This window comes from Lampetra fluviatilis, chromosome 1, assembly GCF_964198595.1.
Source record: "Lampetra fluviatilis chromosome 1, kcLamFluv1.1, whole genome shotgun sequence".
NCBI lineage: Eukaryota > Metazoa > Chordata > Hyperoartia > Petromyzontiformes > Petromyzontidae > Lampetra > Lampetra fluviatilis.
Genome location: NC_136275.1, coordinates 5,981,439 through 5,998,037, shown reverse-complemented (window position 1 = coordinate 5,998,037; position 16,599 = coordinate 5,981,439). Strand labels below are relative to the sequence as shown.

General features: G+C 43.1%; 1 protein-coding gene across 3 annotated transcripts in view; it reads right to left on the bottom strand.

The window, feature by feature from the left end:
- The window catches only part of UBE3C (ubiquitin protein ligase E3C), a 45,530-nt gene that overhangs the window by 17,749 nt on the left and 11,182 nt on the right, over positions 1-16,599 (bottom strand). For all 3 annotated transcript variants that reach the window (XM_078854857.1, XM_078854838.1, XM_078854847.1), the window contains exons 11-14: positions 15,782-15,969; positions 15,020-15,106; positions 14,137-14,294; positions 12,756-13,036 (exon numbers count right to left, since the gene is read on the bottom strand). In XM_078854857.1, coding sequence (XP_078710983.1) covers positions 12,756-13,036; positions 14,137-14,294; positions 15,020-15,106; positions 15,782-15,969 — 714 coding nt within the window. The remainder of the gene's footprint in view (positions 1-12,755; positions 13,037-14,136; positions 14,295-15,019; positions 15,107-15,781; positions 15,970-16,599) is intronic.

The window sequence follows — 16,599 nt, the reverse complement described above, 5'->3', positions numbered from 1 at the left end:
CACATAATACCACTACTATATCTGCATGGTGTTACTCCATGCAGATGGAGCCTCATCAACATTAATAGCCAGAATAATGCATGAATATATCATTTCTCAATTAAACACCACATACTGTTCGTAAATTAAAAAAACCATGACCAATAAAACATCACAATGACTGTAAACATGCATGGTAAAAGGTATAGCCCTGCAATTACTTTCTCTCACGACTGCTGACAGAAAGGCCACCACTAGGGGGAGCTCTAGAGAGAGATTTTGGCCGATTCTTCTAAGCAGGCCAGACACCTTGAAAGGTGAGACTAAACCACATTTTACCCCATCCATTTATAATGCTGGATGGACAGAGGCACAGGGATTTGAGAAACTTGCCCAATGTTTCAACTTCCACATTGGGAGATGGAACTTGTGTTCTCTGGATTGCACGACTAAGTGTGCTATGGCAGCATCCTAAATGTATATTGAATACATGGCAATCTCATTAAAACACCAACACTTAACTTTCATTATATTATTCAACATTGCTTATCTTTCAATCTATTAATCTCGGTGACTACCACGTTATATACAAATAGCATAAAAACTGGAGTCCCCAATACTCAAATATGCAGTTGGTAATGTTCTCTTAGCAGTTGTCAGCCAGATGTAAATGTTCCACACTTCTTCCAAATAGAGACCAGCTCCAAAACTGTACTAGAACCAAATAGTGTACTAGCAGTGTAACAATACATACATTCATCAAATACCGTTGATGATTAAGCTCACAATACTTGAAATTAATTGTGCATGGGGAAATCAAATCTTACAAATGTATGTAAAGGCATCCCATGATTACTGCACCCATTAGAGGCCACTACATTCACCACTATGTAAGAAAATAAACCCTTCATCATTCAATTGAATCGTGACTATTAATAAAATCACTGGGGGGGGAAGGGTGGGGTGAAAAGTTACACCCATAATATAGACATAATCCCATGAGAATGGTTGTGTAAACGTGCACTTGAGATGAAAGAGGGGTTGAGGGATTTTGCAGAGATTCAGGCAAGACTTGTGCTAAACACCCGCCTGCAGGCAATACATCAAGTAGGCTGCTGGTCACCAATATATATTTATTTTATCAAAGGTATGATAGGCCTCTATCTGGGCATCATTGTTCCATTCCACATTAAATAATACCCAAGGAACTGTCTAAATATCCCAATAGCTTGGCAAGGCTTCAGTGCACAAACTCTGATAGCAAATGCTTAATAGACTGTTCATGTAATTTGAGAAAAGAATGGATGAGCTGAATGTCTCAAAGATAACCTATTTAATTACATTAACCCACTCCAACTGCGCAGCTTAAAATCAGGGCCCAAGTGGCCTTTTGACGACATCATCAAGTGCCACTATTTACGTCTTAAGTGCGAAGCTTTCCTGGAAACCCTAAACCAACACTGCGTCCAAAATACGAACCCTGGGTGTCTTAAATGAAGTGAGCAATAAACGCGGGGAGCCCTCGGGTTAACGAGAACTGCAGGCAATTAGGTTATTGCCACCATTACCTTAAAACATTCTGCAAGGGTGGATTGTCGGGTGACAGAGATAAACAGGACAACCATTTCAGCTGTCGATATGTGTCTACCCGATGGAAAACTGCTCAAGCCTCACATTTAGCACATCCTCGCTTCTCAATGAGGCCCCTGTTTAATCTCTTATGTTTTTTTTTTTACTAATGCGCCGAGTGATTAACAATAACGACGAGGGCCGCCCATATTATCCGGCCGTTCTGCGAGACTGTTCATCACCTGCGATCAATGCAGGTCCATAAGTCAGTGCCATCTGCCATGCAATGAAAAGGCAGCTGGGTGGTGTTGTCAGAGGACCGCTTGACTTGCAAACCGAAGGTTGCGGGTTAAAATCCCGGTCGAGGGTTGACTTTGCTTATTATACACATGGAATCAATAAAATATCATTAAATAACACAAATTATCATAATAGTGGTGGGCCTCCTGGACCTATGGAATTTCCTCCACTGGCTCAAGGATGCCAATGGAAACTGGATGCCATTCCAATGTTCGTTAAAGCCAAGAGACTTTCTTAAACTTTGATTTCACTAACACTGCTCACATGAGAAAGAACAGACAACACAGAGCAGGTTGACATCGAAATTTGACATAAGAAACAACGGAGTTGACACAATCGGGTACAATCTTATAGATGCAATCTGCAAGAGTGGTTTTCAACCATTTTGGGGTTGAATAGCTGTGTAAAAGCATTTATAAAAATTTGGAGACGATTAAATTTGTTAATAATTGTTTTTTTACCCTTTTATCTGGCAACAAAACTGACACCTTTTTTACAAGGAGTCATGTTTGCATTGACCACAATACCTGCAGTCGGAATGCAAACAAAAAACATAACTCTGATAATGTATGCACTGTCCTTGAAATTGATTGGTCCACACCCGAGACAGCTTTTCTTAGAGCCTAGTCTCACATGGTGTTGGACCAGATGACGCCAAAAGGCGCACTTTTTTCTGCACTTTTTTGTGCGCCTTTTGGCGTCATTTTTCTACTGGCAAATGAGGTTCCAATGGTGATTAAATTTGTATTTGGATTTTTGTACGTTGCAAGTCAAAGTTCCTTCTTGTTAAAATGAACATGAGGTGGTACTCATTAACATCGGTGGTTCCAAACCAGGCAAGAGGCCGGACAATCCAATGAAAATGGTCACTTCCTACAAAGGAGCAATCTCTTTTTAATCAACCCGAGAGGGATGATGGGATATGTTGAGTCTCGATCAAACATTTCAATTACAACCTCCCGGTTCCAAAAGTCACGCGCTATGCTTCAATACGTCCAAGCAATTTTTTCGATTTAAAGCTTTCGTGACTGCAGGGATTCATCTTCTTGGTTCTTTCTGTAAAGTCACGTAGAAGGGAAGTAATAAAATAATAAAAATAAAACACAATAAAATAATTCTCACGACGTTTCGGCCACAACGCAAGCAGCCGTCCTCAGGTGAAAACCAGGTCTGTCGGGGAGACAGCGTCTGAATGAAACAGCACACGAGCTTGGAGCATATATATAAGCTGGGTTGGGAGGGGGGGAAAGGGCACTTCGACGAAAGAATTTGCATATCAAGAGGAATTTAGCATATTTATGGGAAATGCAGGAATGTGATTAGTACTACATATGCCCGTGCATTATGCAGGATTAGCAGCATCAAAGGGAGGGGATATGAAATGCAGGTATGTGAATAGTACTAATTATGCCCGTGCATTATGCAGGATTAGCAGCATCAAAGGGAGGGGTAGCATTAATGAAGGGAAGGAGTGTTAATAGTATGTAGCTGCAGTAATTAAAACCAACACGTAAACAACTAAAGTGTAAACTACATAGTATCATCAGTATATTAACTATACTCTACAATAAGCTGAGTTACTAACAGTAAGTAATACATTACAATTCTACGTCGTAAAAAATATATAATATGCTTCCATCTAAACTTTATTCTCTTACATTACACGAGTCTTCACCGTACTATATACTGCCATAGACAAACCCAATATTAAATTATATACTGTATTGCTATAAACCATTGTATTATTCTACCCACCCTAATGTATATCACACTGCTATATATTCACTATACAATTACGATATTATATATTACTTTGAACATTGTATTAAGCATATAAATGTTATACTATTTGTTATTATACACTGTACCATTGACCGTCGTGTCAATGGGTGAGTAGTGAAAGGAAACTTGCACCGGAGCAAAGAATCCATTCCCTGCGGAGAATACAATGCCAGTGAGTGGAACGCGGTCTGAAAGTCACCGTAAACGTGAACACAATCAGTTAAGATCCGAAATGGTTTATTACGTCCTTCGAATGATTGCTAAGCCAGAATCCATCTTCTCGGTTGAAATTGTCTCTGTGTTTGTATATGTGGATCGCCTCATGAACGAATCTCTCATGGTAGCCAGATGGCTTGCAGAGAACCTCTGTCTTGGAGAAGTCAATGTCATGTGAGCCCACTGAATTGTAACAGTGATCTGCCACGGCTGAGGTGTTTGTCCTACCGTGTTTCAAGTCTGCTTTATGTTCACGGATGCGGTCCGAGACATGTCGTTTGGTTTCTCCAATGTAACTGCTACCACAGAGGCAACTTAGTTTGTAGACGCCAGGGTACTGTATGTCTGGAACCACATCTTTTACAGACGGGACCAGATCACGGATTTTTTGTACTGTGTTGAATCGGACCTGGATCTTGTGTTTAATCAGGATTTTGGAGATCTTTTTTGTGACCCCAGCAATGTAGGGTAAGGTGATGGTCTTGAAAGGCTCCTCAACAGGATCCTTCTTGATGGTTGGAGTGATGGCCTTGCGGATTGTGTAGTCGGAGTAACCATTAGCCTTAAGAGCTTGGCGTACGTGTTTGAGTTCACTGGCAATGTGTTCCTGGTCGGAAATGCATTGGGCTCGATGGTATAGAGTCTTGATGAGGGAATTCTTCTGGGATGGATGGTGGTGGGAATCCGGTTTCAGGTAAGCATCCGTATGGGTGGCTTTCCTGTAGACAGAGTGGCTCATTGAACCATCAGGTCTCCTTTTAATTAGGACATCCAAAAAGGGTAGCTTGCCATCTTTTTCGACTTCCATGGTGAATCTGATGGCTGGATGTATGGAATTGATGTGGTCGAGAAATTGGTCTAGAGCAGGCCGGCCATGTGGCCAGATGACAAAAGTGTCATCTACGTACCTCTTCCACAAGGTCGGGCGTAGAGTGGCAGTCTGGATGGCGTCAGTCTCAAATTTCTCCATGAAGACGTTGGCCACAACCGGAGATAGGGGGGAGCCCATTGGGGTGCCCTTAGTTTGCCTGTAGAAAGTTCCATTCCAGGTGAAGTATGTATTGGTTAAGCAGTGTCTCACCAGGGGGGGTACCCCAGCATTCAGTCCTTGATGAACCAAGTCTTCAATGATTGCAATGGTGTCAGGTACAGGAACCTTGGTGAACAAGGAAACCACATCAAAACTGACAAGCAGGTCGTCTGGGGACAGGGCAATCCCCTTGATTGTCGATACCAGGTCAGTAGAGTTTAGTACCGCAGAGGTGGTTTTTACAGTGAAAAAAAAAAGATCTCCAAAATCCTGATTAAACACAAGATCCAGGTCGATTCAACACAGTACAAAAAATCCGTGATCTGGTCCCGTCTGTAAAAGATGTGGTTCCAGACATACAGTACCCTGGCGTCTACAAACTAAGTTGCCTCTGTGGTAGAAGTTACATTGGAGAAACCAAACGACATGTCTCGGACCGCATCCGTGAACATAAAGCAGACTTGAAACACGGTAGGACAAACACCTCAGCCGTGGCAGATCACTGTTACAATTCAGTGGGCTCACATGACATTGACTTCTCCAAGACAGAGGTTCTCTGCAAGCCATCTGGCTACCATGAGAGATTCGTTCATGAGGCGATCCACATATACAAACACAGAGACAATTTCAACCGAGAAGATGGATTCTGGCTTAGCAATCATTCGAAGGACGTAATAAACCATTTCGGTTCTTAACTGATTGTGTTCACGTTTACGGTGACTTTCAGACCGCGTTCCACTCACTGGCATTGTATTCTCCGCAGGGAATGGATTCTTTGCTCCGCTGCAAGTTTCCTACCACTACTCACCCATTGACACGACAGTCAATGGTACAGTGTATAGTAACAAATAGTATAACATTAATATGCTTAATACAATGTTCAAAGTAATATATAGTATCGTAATTGTATAGTGAATATATAGCAGTGTGATATACATTAGGGTGGGTAGAATAATACATAGTGTTATATTACAATGGATAAGGTGGTTTATAGCAATACAGTATATAATTTAAGGTTGGGTTTGTCTATGGCAGTATATAGTACGGTGTAGACTCGTGTAATGTAAGAGAATAAAGTGTAGATGGAAGCATATTATATAATTTTTACGACGTAGAATTGTAATGTATTACTTACTGTTAGTAACTCAGCTTATTGTAGAGTATAGTTAGTATACTGATGATAATATGTAGTTTACACTTTAGTTGTTTACGTGTTGGTTTTAGTTACTGCAGCTACATACTATTAACACTCCTTCCCTTTATTAATGCTACCCCTTCCTTTGATGCTGCTAATCCTGCATAATGCACGGGCATAATTAGTACTATTCACATACCTGCATTTCCATATCCCCTCCCTTTGATGCTGCTAATCCTGCATAATGCACGGGCATATGTAGTACTAATCACATTCCTGCATTTCCCATAAATATGCTAAATTCCTCTTGATATGCAAATTATTTTGTCAAAGCGCCCTTTCCCCCCCTCCCAACCCAGCTTATATATATGCTCCAAGCTCGTGTGCTGTTTCATTCAGACGCTGTCTCCCCGACAGACCTGGTTTTCACCTGAGGAGGGCTGCTTGCGTTGTGACCGAAACGTCGTGAGAATTATTTTATTATGTTTTATTTTTATTATTTTATTACTTCCCTTCTACGTGACTTTACCGAAAGAACCAAGAAGATGACGTCCAAGCAAGTTAGGTGTACAGTAGGCATATTGATTCACCCTCCCAGCGAGTCAATGAATTGTCACAATCGTCTCTTGAGTTCTCACCCAGTTAAAACGAATAAACTTCAACAATTTGGGGTAATTATTGATTAGGATAGAACATTGTTTCTTTTTGTATAATGTCGTTTGAATGTTTTGGAATTATTTGCTCTATAAATTATATACTATTATTTTCTGCATTACCCTAAACGTAACATTAATAGAGGAAAACCTCTTGAAAAATACTAATTTGGGTGAAAACATTTTCCATTATGGGGGAGGGGGGGCTGGCATGCTGCGAATAATTCAATAAATCACGATTAAAATTACATTACGTTTACACGTAATTAACACCAAACAAAAATAACATGTGATCGTTAATAACAAATAAGGTGTTTACAATTTAAAGTTTTACAAGACATAAAAAATCACAACCCTGTACTGAACATCACCGTAAACCACTGAAGGCTGAAAATGTTTTCTTACGAATTTGAACAATGTATTTAAGTTTTTTTTTTACAACTTAAACATGAAACATTAGGAAAAAAAAGGACAGACAGCAATGAAAGAGAACCCAAGGAAGCCCATCCAAGGGTATGGGTTCACTGAATTTCATACAACTGATAAAGTGCATGCTTTATATAATCTTGAATAATTGCTAGTACACGGATGCACCCTAGCAGACCCCTTAACTTTACGTATACCGCATTCCCGATGCATGCGGCTCTATGAACCCCATTTTTAAGAACCGATAATGTACCCTACATGTGCACTTGACACCTTCTCAGCTCCGTCGAGGCACCCACGACTGCCCTCACGGTTATGCAAATAAGGACCAATTGAGCGCAGGGATGAGTGCTGCGGAGCCTCCATCAAAAAGCCATCACTCAGCTCTTTTCCTTGCGCCGACTCGGCACAAACCTCTCGGCATCCATCAGGGAGTTATCAAATCGATTGCTACGTCCCCCCACCCCCTTGTGCCATTTGCACGATTAGCCTGCACACGCGCTGCAATTAATCTGGCCCGTCGACCACCATGCCTGCATGCTCTTTATCCACTTAAACGAGTCCATTTGCTGCATTACCATCTCCTTAATTGGATATTTTCATTCAATTAACTCTGCGCCTGAAGATGCATTGCTCTTGATGTGGTGACTGCTGCCAAGAAGAAATCTGCGGAAGCCATCAGGTCCTTCATTTGTGCTTGAGTAAATGTTTCGGGAAGTGTGTGATTCGTATAAACTATTAATAAAGCATCCTAAACACAAAGGATATTATTTTACATTTGGTCTTATAGCCCATAGGTGCAATGCCTATTCAAGCACGAAATGACAGCATGACTAAATAGCGATAACTTCACTGCAGGGTTTGTGCCATTATAGGTGCACTTTGATAAATAACATGTGCTGTGGTGAACACTCGCGAGCAAGTCACAGAACAATTATGTCCCATATAGCCTAACCAAACTGTTGGGTCAAGTGCTGTAAGCGATCACCTATGCAGGCCGGCATGGCACAGTAAGGGGTGGGTGGCCACCACAATGACCAGCCACTTTGTGTCTCCCCAGTTCTGATTTTTACACATCGCCCTGGCTATTAATTTGAGGCTGAATCAACCAAGGGGAGGCCCAGGACAAGTTCAAATAATCGACACTTTTATTGGCCATGAGCAAGAATAAAACTCGGCTCGCTGGTTTCGTAGTGCAGCATGCTATCCACTGCGCCACTGTTCCCCACAGAACAGTACACATGTAAATATCGATTTAAAGCTTTCGTGACTGCAGGGATTCATCTTCTTGGTTCTTTCGGAAAAGTCACGTAGAAGGGAAGTAATAAAATAATAAAAATAAAACATAATAAAATCAAATAATTCTCACGACGTTTCGGCTACAACGCAAGCAGCCGTCTTCAGGTGAAGAATGAGACACTGCCAAGCTAGGAGCTTATATATAAGCTGAGTTGGAGGTGGAAGAAGAAGAGAGCCTTAACAAAAGAATGTGCATATCAAGAGGAATTTAGCATATTCATGGGAAATGCGTAGGAGGTGGGCGGGGGGGTTTCAAAGTCATATTATGCCCATGCATTATGCAGGATCAACAGCACCAAAGGGGAGGGGGGGGGGTAGCATTAACAAAGGGAGGGCATGTTAATAGTATGTAGAAGCAATGAAACATGTGAATGGGAAAACGGTGGCAGGAGATCCGCAGCAGAGCAAATAATGCATTCCCTGTGGAGAACACAAGATACACAGTTAATGCCAGTGAGTGGACTGCGGTCTGAAAGTCACCATAAACGTGAACAACAATCAGTTAAGATCCGAAGTGGTTTATTACGTCCTTCCAATGATTGCTGAGCCAGAATCCATCTTCTCGGTTGAAATTGTCTCTGTGTTTGTATATGTGGATCGCCTCATGAACGATTCTCTCATGGTAGCCAGATGGCTTGCAGAGAACCTCTGTCTTGGAGAAGTCAATGTCATGTGAACCCACTGAATTGTAACAGTGATCTGCCACGGCTGAGGGGATTTCCCTGTCCCCAGACGACCTGCTTGTCAGTTTTGATGTGGTTTCCTTGTTCACCAAGGTTCCTGTGCCTGACACCATCGCAATCATTGAAGACTTGGTTCATCAAGGACTGAATGCTGGGGTACCCCCCCTGGTGAGACACTGCTTAACCAATACATACTTCGCCTGGAATGGAACCTTCTACAAGCAAACTGAGGGCACCCCAATGGGCTCCCCCCTATCTCCGGTTGTAGCCAACATTTTCATGGAGAAATTTGAGACTGACGCCATCTAGACTGCCACTCTACACCCGACCTTATGGAAGAGGTACGTAGATGACACTTTTGTCATCTGGCCACATGGCCGGCCTGCTCTAGACCAATTTCTCGACCACATCAATTCCATCCACCCAGCCATCAGATTCACCATGGAAGTCGAAAAAGATGGCAAGCTACCCTTTTTGGATGTCCTAATTAAAAGGAGACCTGATGGTTCAATGAGCCATTCTGTCTACAGGAAAGCCACCCATACGGATGCCTACCTAAAACCGGATTCCCACCCTGGCGTCTACAAACTAAGTTGCCTCTGTGGTAGCAGTTACATTGGAGAAACCAAACTACATGTCTCGGACCGCATCCGTGAACATAAAGCTGACCTGAAACACGGTAGGACAAACACCTCAGCCGTGGCAGATCACTGTTACAATTCAGTGGGTTCACATGACATTGACTTCTCCAAGACAGAGGTTCTCTGCAAGCCATCTGGCTACCATGAGAGATTCGTTCATGAGGCGATCCACATATACAAACACAGAGACAATTTCAACCGAGAAGATGGATTCTGGCTCAGAAATCATTGGAAGGACGTAATAAACCACTTCGGATCTTAACTGATTGTTGTTCACGTTTATGGTGACTTTCAGACCGCAGTCCACTCACTGGCATTAACTGTGTATCTTGTGTTCTCCACAGGGAATGCATTATTTGCTCTGCTGTGGATCTCCTGCCACCGTTTTCCCATTCACATGTTTCATTGCTTCTACATACTATTAACATGCCCTCCCTTTGTTAATGCTACCCCCCCCCCTCCCCTTTGGTGCTGTTGATCCTGCATAATGCATGGGCATAATATGACTTTGAAACCCCCCCGCCCACCTCCTACGCATTTCCCATGAATATGCTAAATTCCTCTTGATATGCACATTCTTTTGTTAAGGCTCTCTTCTTCTTCCACCTCCAACTCAGCTTATATATAAGCTCCAAGCTTGGCAGTGTCTCATTCTTCACCTGAAGACGGCTGCTTGCGTTGTAGCCGAAACGTCGTGAGAATTATTTGATTTTATTATGTTTTATTTTTATTATTTTATTACTTCCCTTCTACGTGACTTTACCGAAAGAACCAAGAAGATGAGTACACATGTACATGCGCACAAAGTAATGTCAGAAACTGTTTACATACACACATTGGTATGCACCAAACACATTCTCCTGTGTTTGGACTATTTTCAGCTTTCTTGATCTCAACAGTGCATTAGGTACTTTCCCCCAATGCGATCCCTATGAAACTATTGACATCGTGACAAATAATCCATTTGGAGCTCTCACGGAGCTTTGCAACCCTTCGTGTTAAGATAACAGCTCAAGGACGTGGATACCACAGAACTACCACTGAAATCCCCTCAAGTGATCTGTGGTCCACACGGTAGGGGGAGCACTTTCCCATCCGCTCTACTACTAAAAGTAATGTTCCTTGCATGACAGTTACTTTCGTGATTAGCATAACACTTATTGAACAGCACAATCAAAGGGTTAGCATACTGTTTTTCTGTCCTTGTGTACTGTATATGCGTAACCATATGCAGTGATGTAAAGTTACAGATTGGAATCAGATTAGAGTGACAGGTACCGGTCATCCTGTGTACTCCCAGTGCGTGATGATATTGTAGTGACATCGCGGATGTCACTGTAATGCCGGCCCCAGAGAGGCACGGCTTGCGATGTATTGATATCGCGGGCACCACGTATATGTGGGTGCAGTACTGGCCCTAGAGGGGCTCGGTGAGCGCTGACTGGCAGTGCTGGATGGCACCACGCTCTGCGTGCAGTGCAAACCCCTACAGGTTAGGGTGTGAGAGTGCCGGCCATGGGGTTACTAAGGGCCATGGCACTCTGGTTGACCCCGAAGGACACGTGACCTGTAAGGTCTACACAGGGCCCCCAGGGTGGTCACGTGTCAGGGTCGAGATCCTGCTTGAGGAATCTAGAAGGTGGTCGTGGCGAAGGGCGGGGCCAGCCACGCCACAGAGGATATAAGCCGGGTCCCCGAGAGGGACCGGCTGCTGTTGTTCATCCTGAAGATACCTACGTTCTACGTTCTACGTCCTACAGGCTCTCCCACATGTGGACCTGGACCCAAGCAGTGGTCCGGTCCGTTGTAGTTACGGTGTAATTAGTGTAGTTAGCCTGGTGGTCACCACCAGAGGTTGTTATCTGATTAAGGGGCAGTTACCCCTTTTTGTTGGTGTTAATAAATGTGTTGCCTCCAAAGAGTATGTCTGCGACTCAGTTGAACTCACTACAATATTACCAAAACTTTTAATTTCGATTTTTTTTTCATGACAGTAATTTTATTGTTTATTGAAGTATAACTCCAAAAAAATGTAATTGGCCAATGATCAGCCAAAGCGTATACAGATCATACTGAAAAGCTCAGAACCATAACAAAAGCTAAGAGTTCTGAGTTGTTTTGCTGTACTATTCCTGCCCTTGCTCAAGACCTTGTAGTAAGTAGATGAACTGGGTGCTTCTGTAGATTCCCACTGGTGCCTGCAATGAAGTCCCCCACCCCTTGCTGGAGGCTGCCATGCCCATACAGGGTGGCCCATCGTAAAGACAATTACACACACTTAGTCAAATTAAGGCGAGATCGTAAAGAGGTCAGTTAACAACAGAGCCGACAAAGGGGACGCAAGTGCTGGAGATTGCTTTCACTGTTTTAGTCAATGGCAACTACAGCAATAACCTGCCTTTAGAGCAGGACCACTGTTTCAGAATCGCGACCAGCTTGTTCGATTAAATATATCACGGGTGAAAGAACGCAGACAATTGACATGAGTCAACCTTCCATGGCACAGCATTGCAGTTTCAAATATGTCCAAATGCAAATGTCATCTACCCACAAATCAACATTTACACACCATGAGTCACGTGATTTTTCAGAAAACAGCAAAAGCACGTTTTTTTTAAGAACTATAAAATACAAAATAGTGCAGTATCTTCTCGTATTAATGTATTGCAATTTAGTCAGACATTCCAAGCACCAAGCTTTTGTTAGTTACACCTTAGAATTGTCTTTACACAATTGTTTTAAAATATTCACAAAAAAAACCTTCAATTACTCATGATGTAATCTTCCTACACAGACTTGTAACAAAGATCATGTTCCTACATAAGAATTCCGTTAGAATCAGTGCAACCAGGTGATATATTTTTTTTTGCATCGACATGATTTCAATCCACTTGTATTTACATTTTTTATAGACAGGCACTACATTTTAAAAGGCTGTCTCCAACATTAAGTCAACATATTCAGTCTACCCGTTTTTTTCTGTGCTCTAAAGTGTCCTTAGCCATCTCATTAGATGCCTTAAGAGCATTACACAGCACTTGCCTTGAAGAGCTGCGTGTAGCGCTGCCGTTGCTCTTGCAGCCGATGCTCGGCGGGCATGCTGCTGCCCACACTCTGCAGCGCCACGGCGTAGCTCTCACGCAGCTCGGGCCGGCTCTCGGGGTACGCCAGGTGGATCATGCCAAGGCATGCGTCACGTAGGCATGCAGACATGGCCACCAGTTCGTCGAGCGAGAAGGGCATGCCCACACCAGACGTGCTTCCAGCACCATCGCTAACTCCATCAGCGCCACCGCCGCTTCTGTCGACCCCACCACCTGGGCCTCGAGACACAGCATCCACATGAAAACCTTTGTTGCTACCCCAAATAAAACACACGGAGATGTTGATTCGTTCATATATTTGTAAATTCTGTCTCGTGCATGCATATGTGCCTCTTACAAAATCACTCTGAATGATTCCAAAGTCAGACCTTGTAAGCTAAGTTAGGCCTGGTTATTACCTGAACGAGAAATTGTCTGAAAATATGATGTGTGGTAGGCTTGTTTTGCGAGGTGGCCAGGAGATAGCAGTAAAGCAAATATTTTCTTTATCGATTTGTATACAGATTTCAGTGAGACCCCTCGAATGCTTTGGTTTTCTCTGGCGGATTCCAGTTTCCTCCAGAACTACAAAATTCTAATTTATTAAAGTGACCAAACATCCCAAAGTAATTGTCTCCAGAAAAGGTTTGACACTCAATGAGTTGGATAAGTGAATTCATATTTACATAAATCATGTATACAAACCAGAGCCAATCAAAAGTGAGTGATTATAAAGTATGGCTGTCCTGAAAGTCATCTTCATTCCAATTAAGGGAGCCAAACAAACTTCCACACCACCTCTGATGACTTCCCTTTTTGTATAACCTTGGCTATACACTTTGCAGCTCTGTGCATCCCAGCTACGCAAGGGCATGGTTAAGGACCTTGCTCAGACTGACCTCCACTAGGCCAGTATCCGCAGAGCACCATCCTTCTTACCAGAATGCCAGATTGGAATAAAGGTTTAATGAGTCCAATTCAATGTACTGGCAATGTATTTCAATGGTGATACTGTCTGCCTAGAATCATCCTGATTTGCCATTGTGGCAAGCTGGTATCAGCAATACTTAGCTAAGTATAAACACAACTTTGCTAAGCCAGCTTTGCAATAGAAATCCATTCTATTGCACACACCTTCTGTAGCAGAATATGTGTTAAAATCCTGTTCAAATAAATTGATAATTTAATACATGCATCACGCAAATGAACTATCACTAACCCTGCCCTATTCATCCAGGGTGGATTCGGGAGGAATCAAATATTGTGGGATTCGTGCAGGAATTTCTCCACTTCAGTGATGAATATTCGCTCTCCCACACTCGTGCTCCCCGGGCTCTCACTGGGCGGGCGGTCTCCGAAGAACTCGCTGTCATGCACAGAGACGAGGAAATGTCCGAAGAGGGAGCAAAAGAGGTAGCAGACAGGGACGATCCGAGCCGAGTCGAGTGGTTGCAGTGGCGAGCCCCGTGAGATCATCTGCAGCAGGCTCACCTGCGACCTGCAACAACAAGAACACCCCGCGACCATCATGCACCTCACATATTGGGATCTGTTCCCTAGCTGTGATGGCGATAAAAGGTGATGACAGCCAATCGCACCGAGGCATCTGCATCATGCGACCTGATGCATTACGCCACAACTTGTTGTATGGCATCTCCTAAGAGGCATGATGTCTAGTGACTTCCAAAAACCCCTGTGACAAAGATGCAGCAACATCACTAATCTTATGCAGTGACTTGAAATCCCTCGGAGTTTATCACATCAGTTGAGTCACAAATAATCTGTGGCATGTCTTGATTTTAACAAAGAGCCTGTGACATTAACAATTATCTATAACATCACATAGAACAATGCACAATTCTTTGAAGTAGGTTAAAGTTAAATATGCAAAACTAACCTTACGGGTATGGGAACATGAATGCTCCGCACTTCAAATTTGCACGGTTGGCTACATAAGGTGTGAAAGAAGTTAAACATAAATACATACAATGCTACATGCTATAACCCTAAACTGTGCTATACCATATGCTTTGTCTCGTCAATGCTGAAGTTCAAGCACGACACCAGGTTTTAATCTACAGCCGAGCAGACTAACAACATGCCTAGGCCAGGTTCAGAAAACACTTCCCACCCGGGTCACTGGGATTTGGTAATTACGATTATTTAAGTAAAGTGTAATTTGAATGCAATTTGCCCATCTCTGCCTGACACAGCATTGCTCACCCTGTGATCATAGTGGTTGACATGGTTGTGATGAGGCTCCAGAGGTGGCGCAGGAACCTAGCGTTGAAGGCCAGGCTGTAGAGAAGTCTGCAAGCGACAGCACCAGTATATTTTTATAATGAGCACAAGATGCTTGTTCCAGGATTACAAAAAAAAATAACTTACAAATGAATGGTCCAATTTAAAATCCAGGCCAATGATCAATTCAGCCTTGTATGCCTTTAGGGTGGATAAAAATCTGTATTATTACATGAGAAATCAACAGAATTCATCTTATGAAGAGACTGGCTATCACCATGAAAAAATGGAATTTCACCCCGTGACTCAATGTCACCAATGGAGGTGAGCGCTATCCCAATGACCATTACAGCAGCCAGACAACTTGACTTTAACTCTACTTTGCATGAACCAGACACATACTGTGTATTATCCAATGCTCAAGCATGGTGTGTATGTGTGGATGCTATTGTACAAGTGAACACAGTAAGTGCATAGACCAAAAAGTGTGTATCATGTGTCGAACAGTGTGCTTGTATTATCCATGAATCGTACAATGTGTGCATATTTGTGCTAGTGTAGGATAAGACACAATATGTGTATTATGCTAAGATTAGTACACGTTTTCCACATGGATCAGGGTGCATGTGGATATATTACCTATGCTTAGAGTGTGTGTATAATCACACATAGATCGGTGTGTGTGTATTATGCATGAATCGCAGTGTCTACGAGTATTTTCGCATGGAAAAGCCAGCGCCACACCTTGTCTTGGGCACGACGACGCGCTGCTGCACCATGAGGGCATGGCACAGCGAGGCCATGATGGTGAGCACCTCCTCGCTGGCGGAGTCACGCCACACGGCACCCAGCAGAGCGGTCGTCTGTGGCCTCCCGTCCAGCATTCGTAGGCACTCCTCCCGTACCATGTACAGCGACACCTGCCCCTCACCCTGGCAGCACGGAGACAGACATCTGTGAAAAAGAACTTCATAGCGGATAGAATTTTTAAGCTTAAATAAAGATTCTGATTCTGAGACGCTGCATTTACACCACCGCTTAACATTTGAGCCCAGCCCTTCTTAGGCGAGCGTTGAAACAACCAGGCACAGTAAGCGGAGCCGCCTGTCCCAATGGTCAGTTGCCCGTGATCTCAGCCCCTCACTCCTCATTCTCCCTATACTCCCTCTCCCTTCTCCACATGCCTGTCCCTTTCCGCCACCTTCGTACAATAAAGCAAGAAAGTTGAAGGTTTATTTCCAGGCCAATATTCTCCTCTTGCGATATATCAACTAAGTCAAACTCTGGATTGGTTTTGACTCCTTTGGATCTCATTTGCAGCTTGTCAGCTTTAAATGTTGTTTTATTTCAGTTATGAAACAGATGCCTTCTGTGCTTTATTCATTATCTGCAAAGACAGCGGAGAATTATATTCGTACAATTTTTATGCATTCCGTAGAATGTAATTTACCAGACAAATGAGTGTGGTGTAGTGTATAAACATTGCCATTGGAGAGAGAAAGCCAGCTGGGTGTGGTCTCGCCACACTACCTTGCGAGGAGTTGGTGTTAAGAGCTACTCGC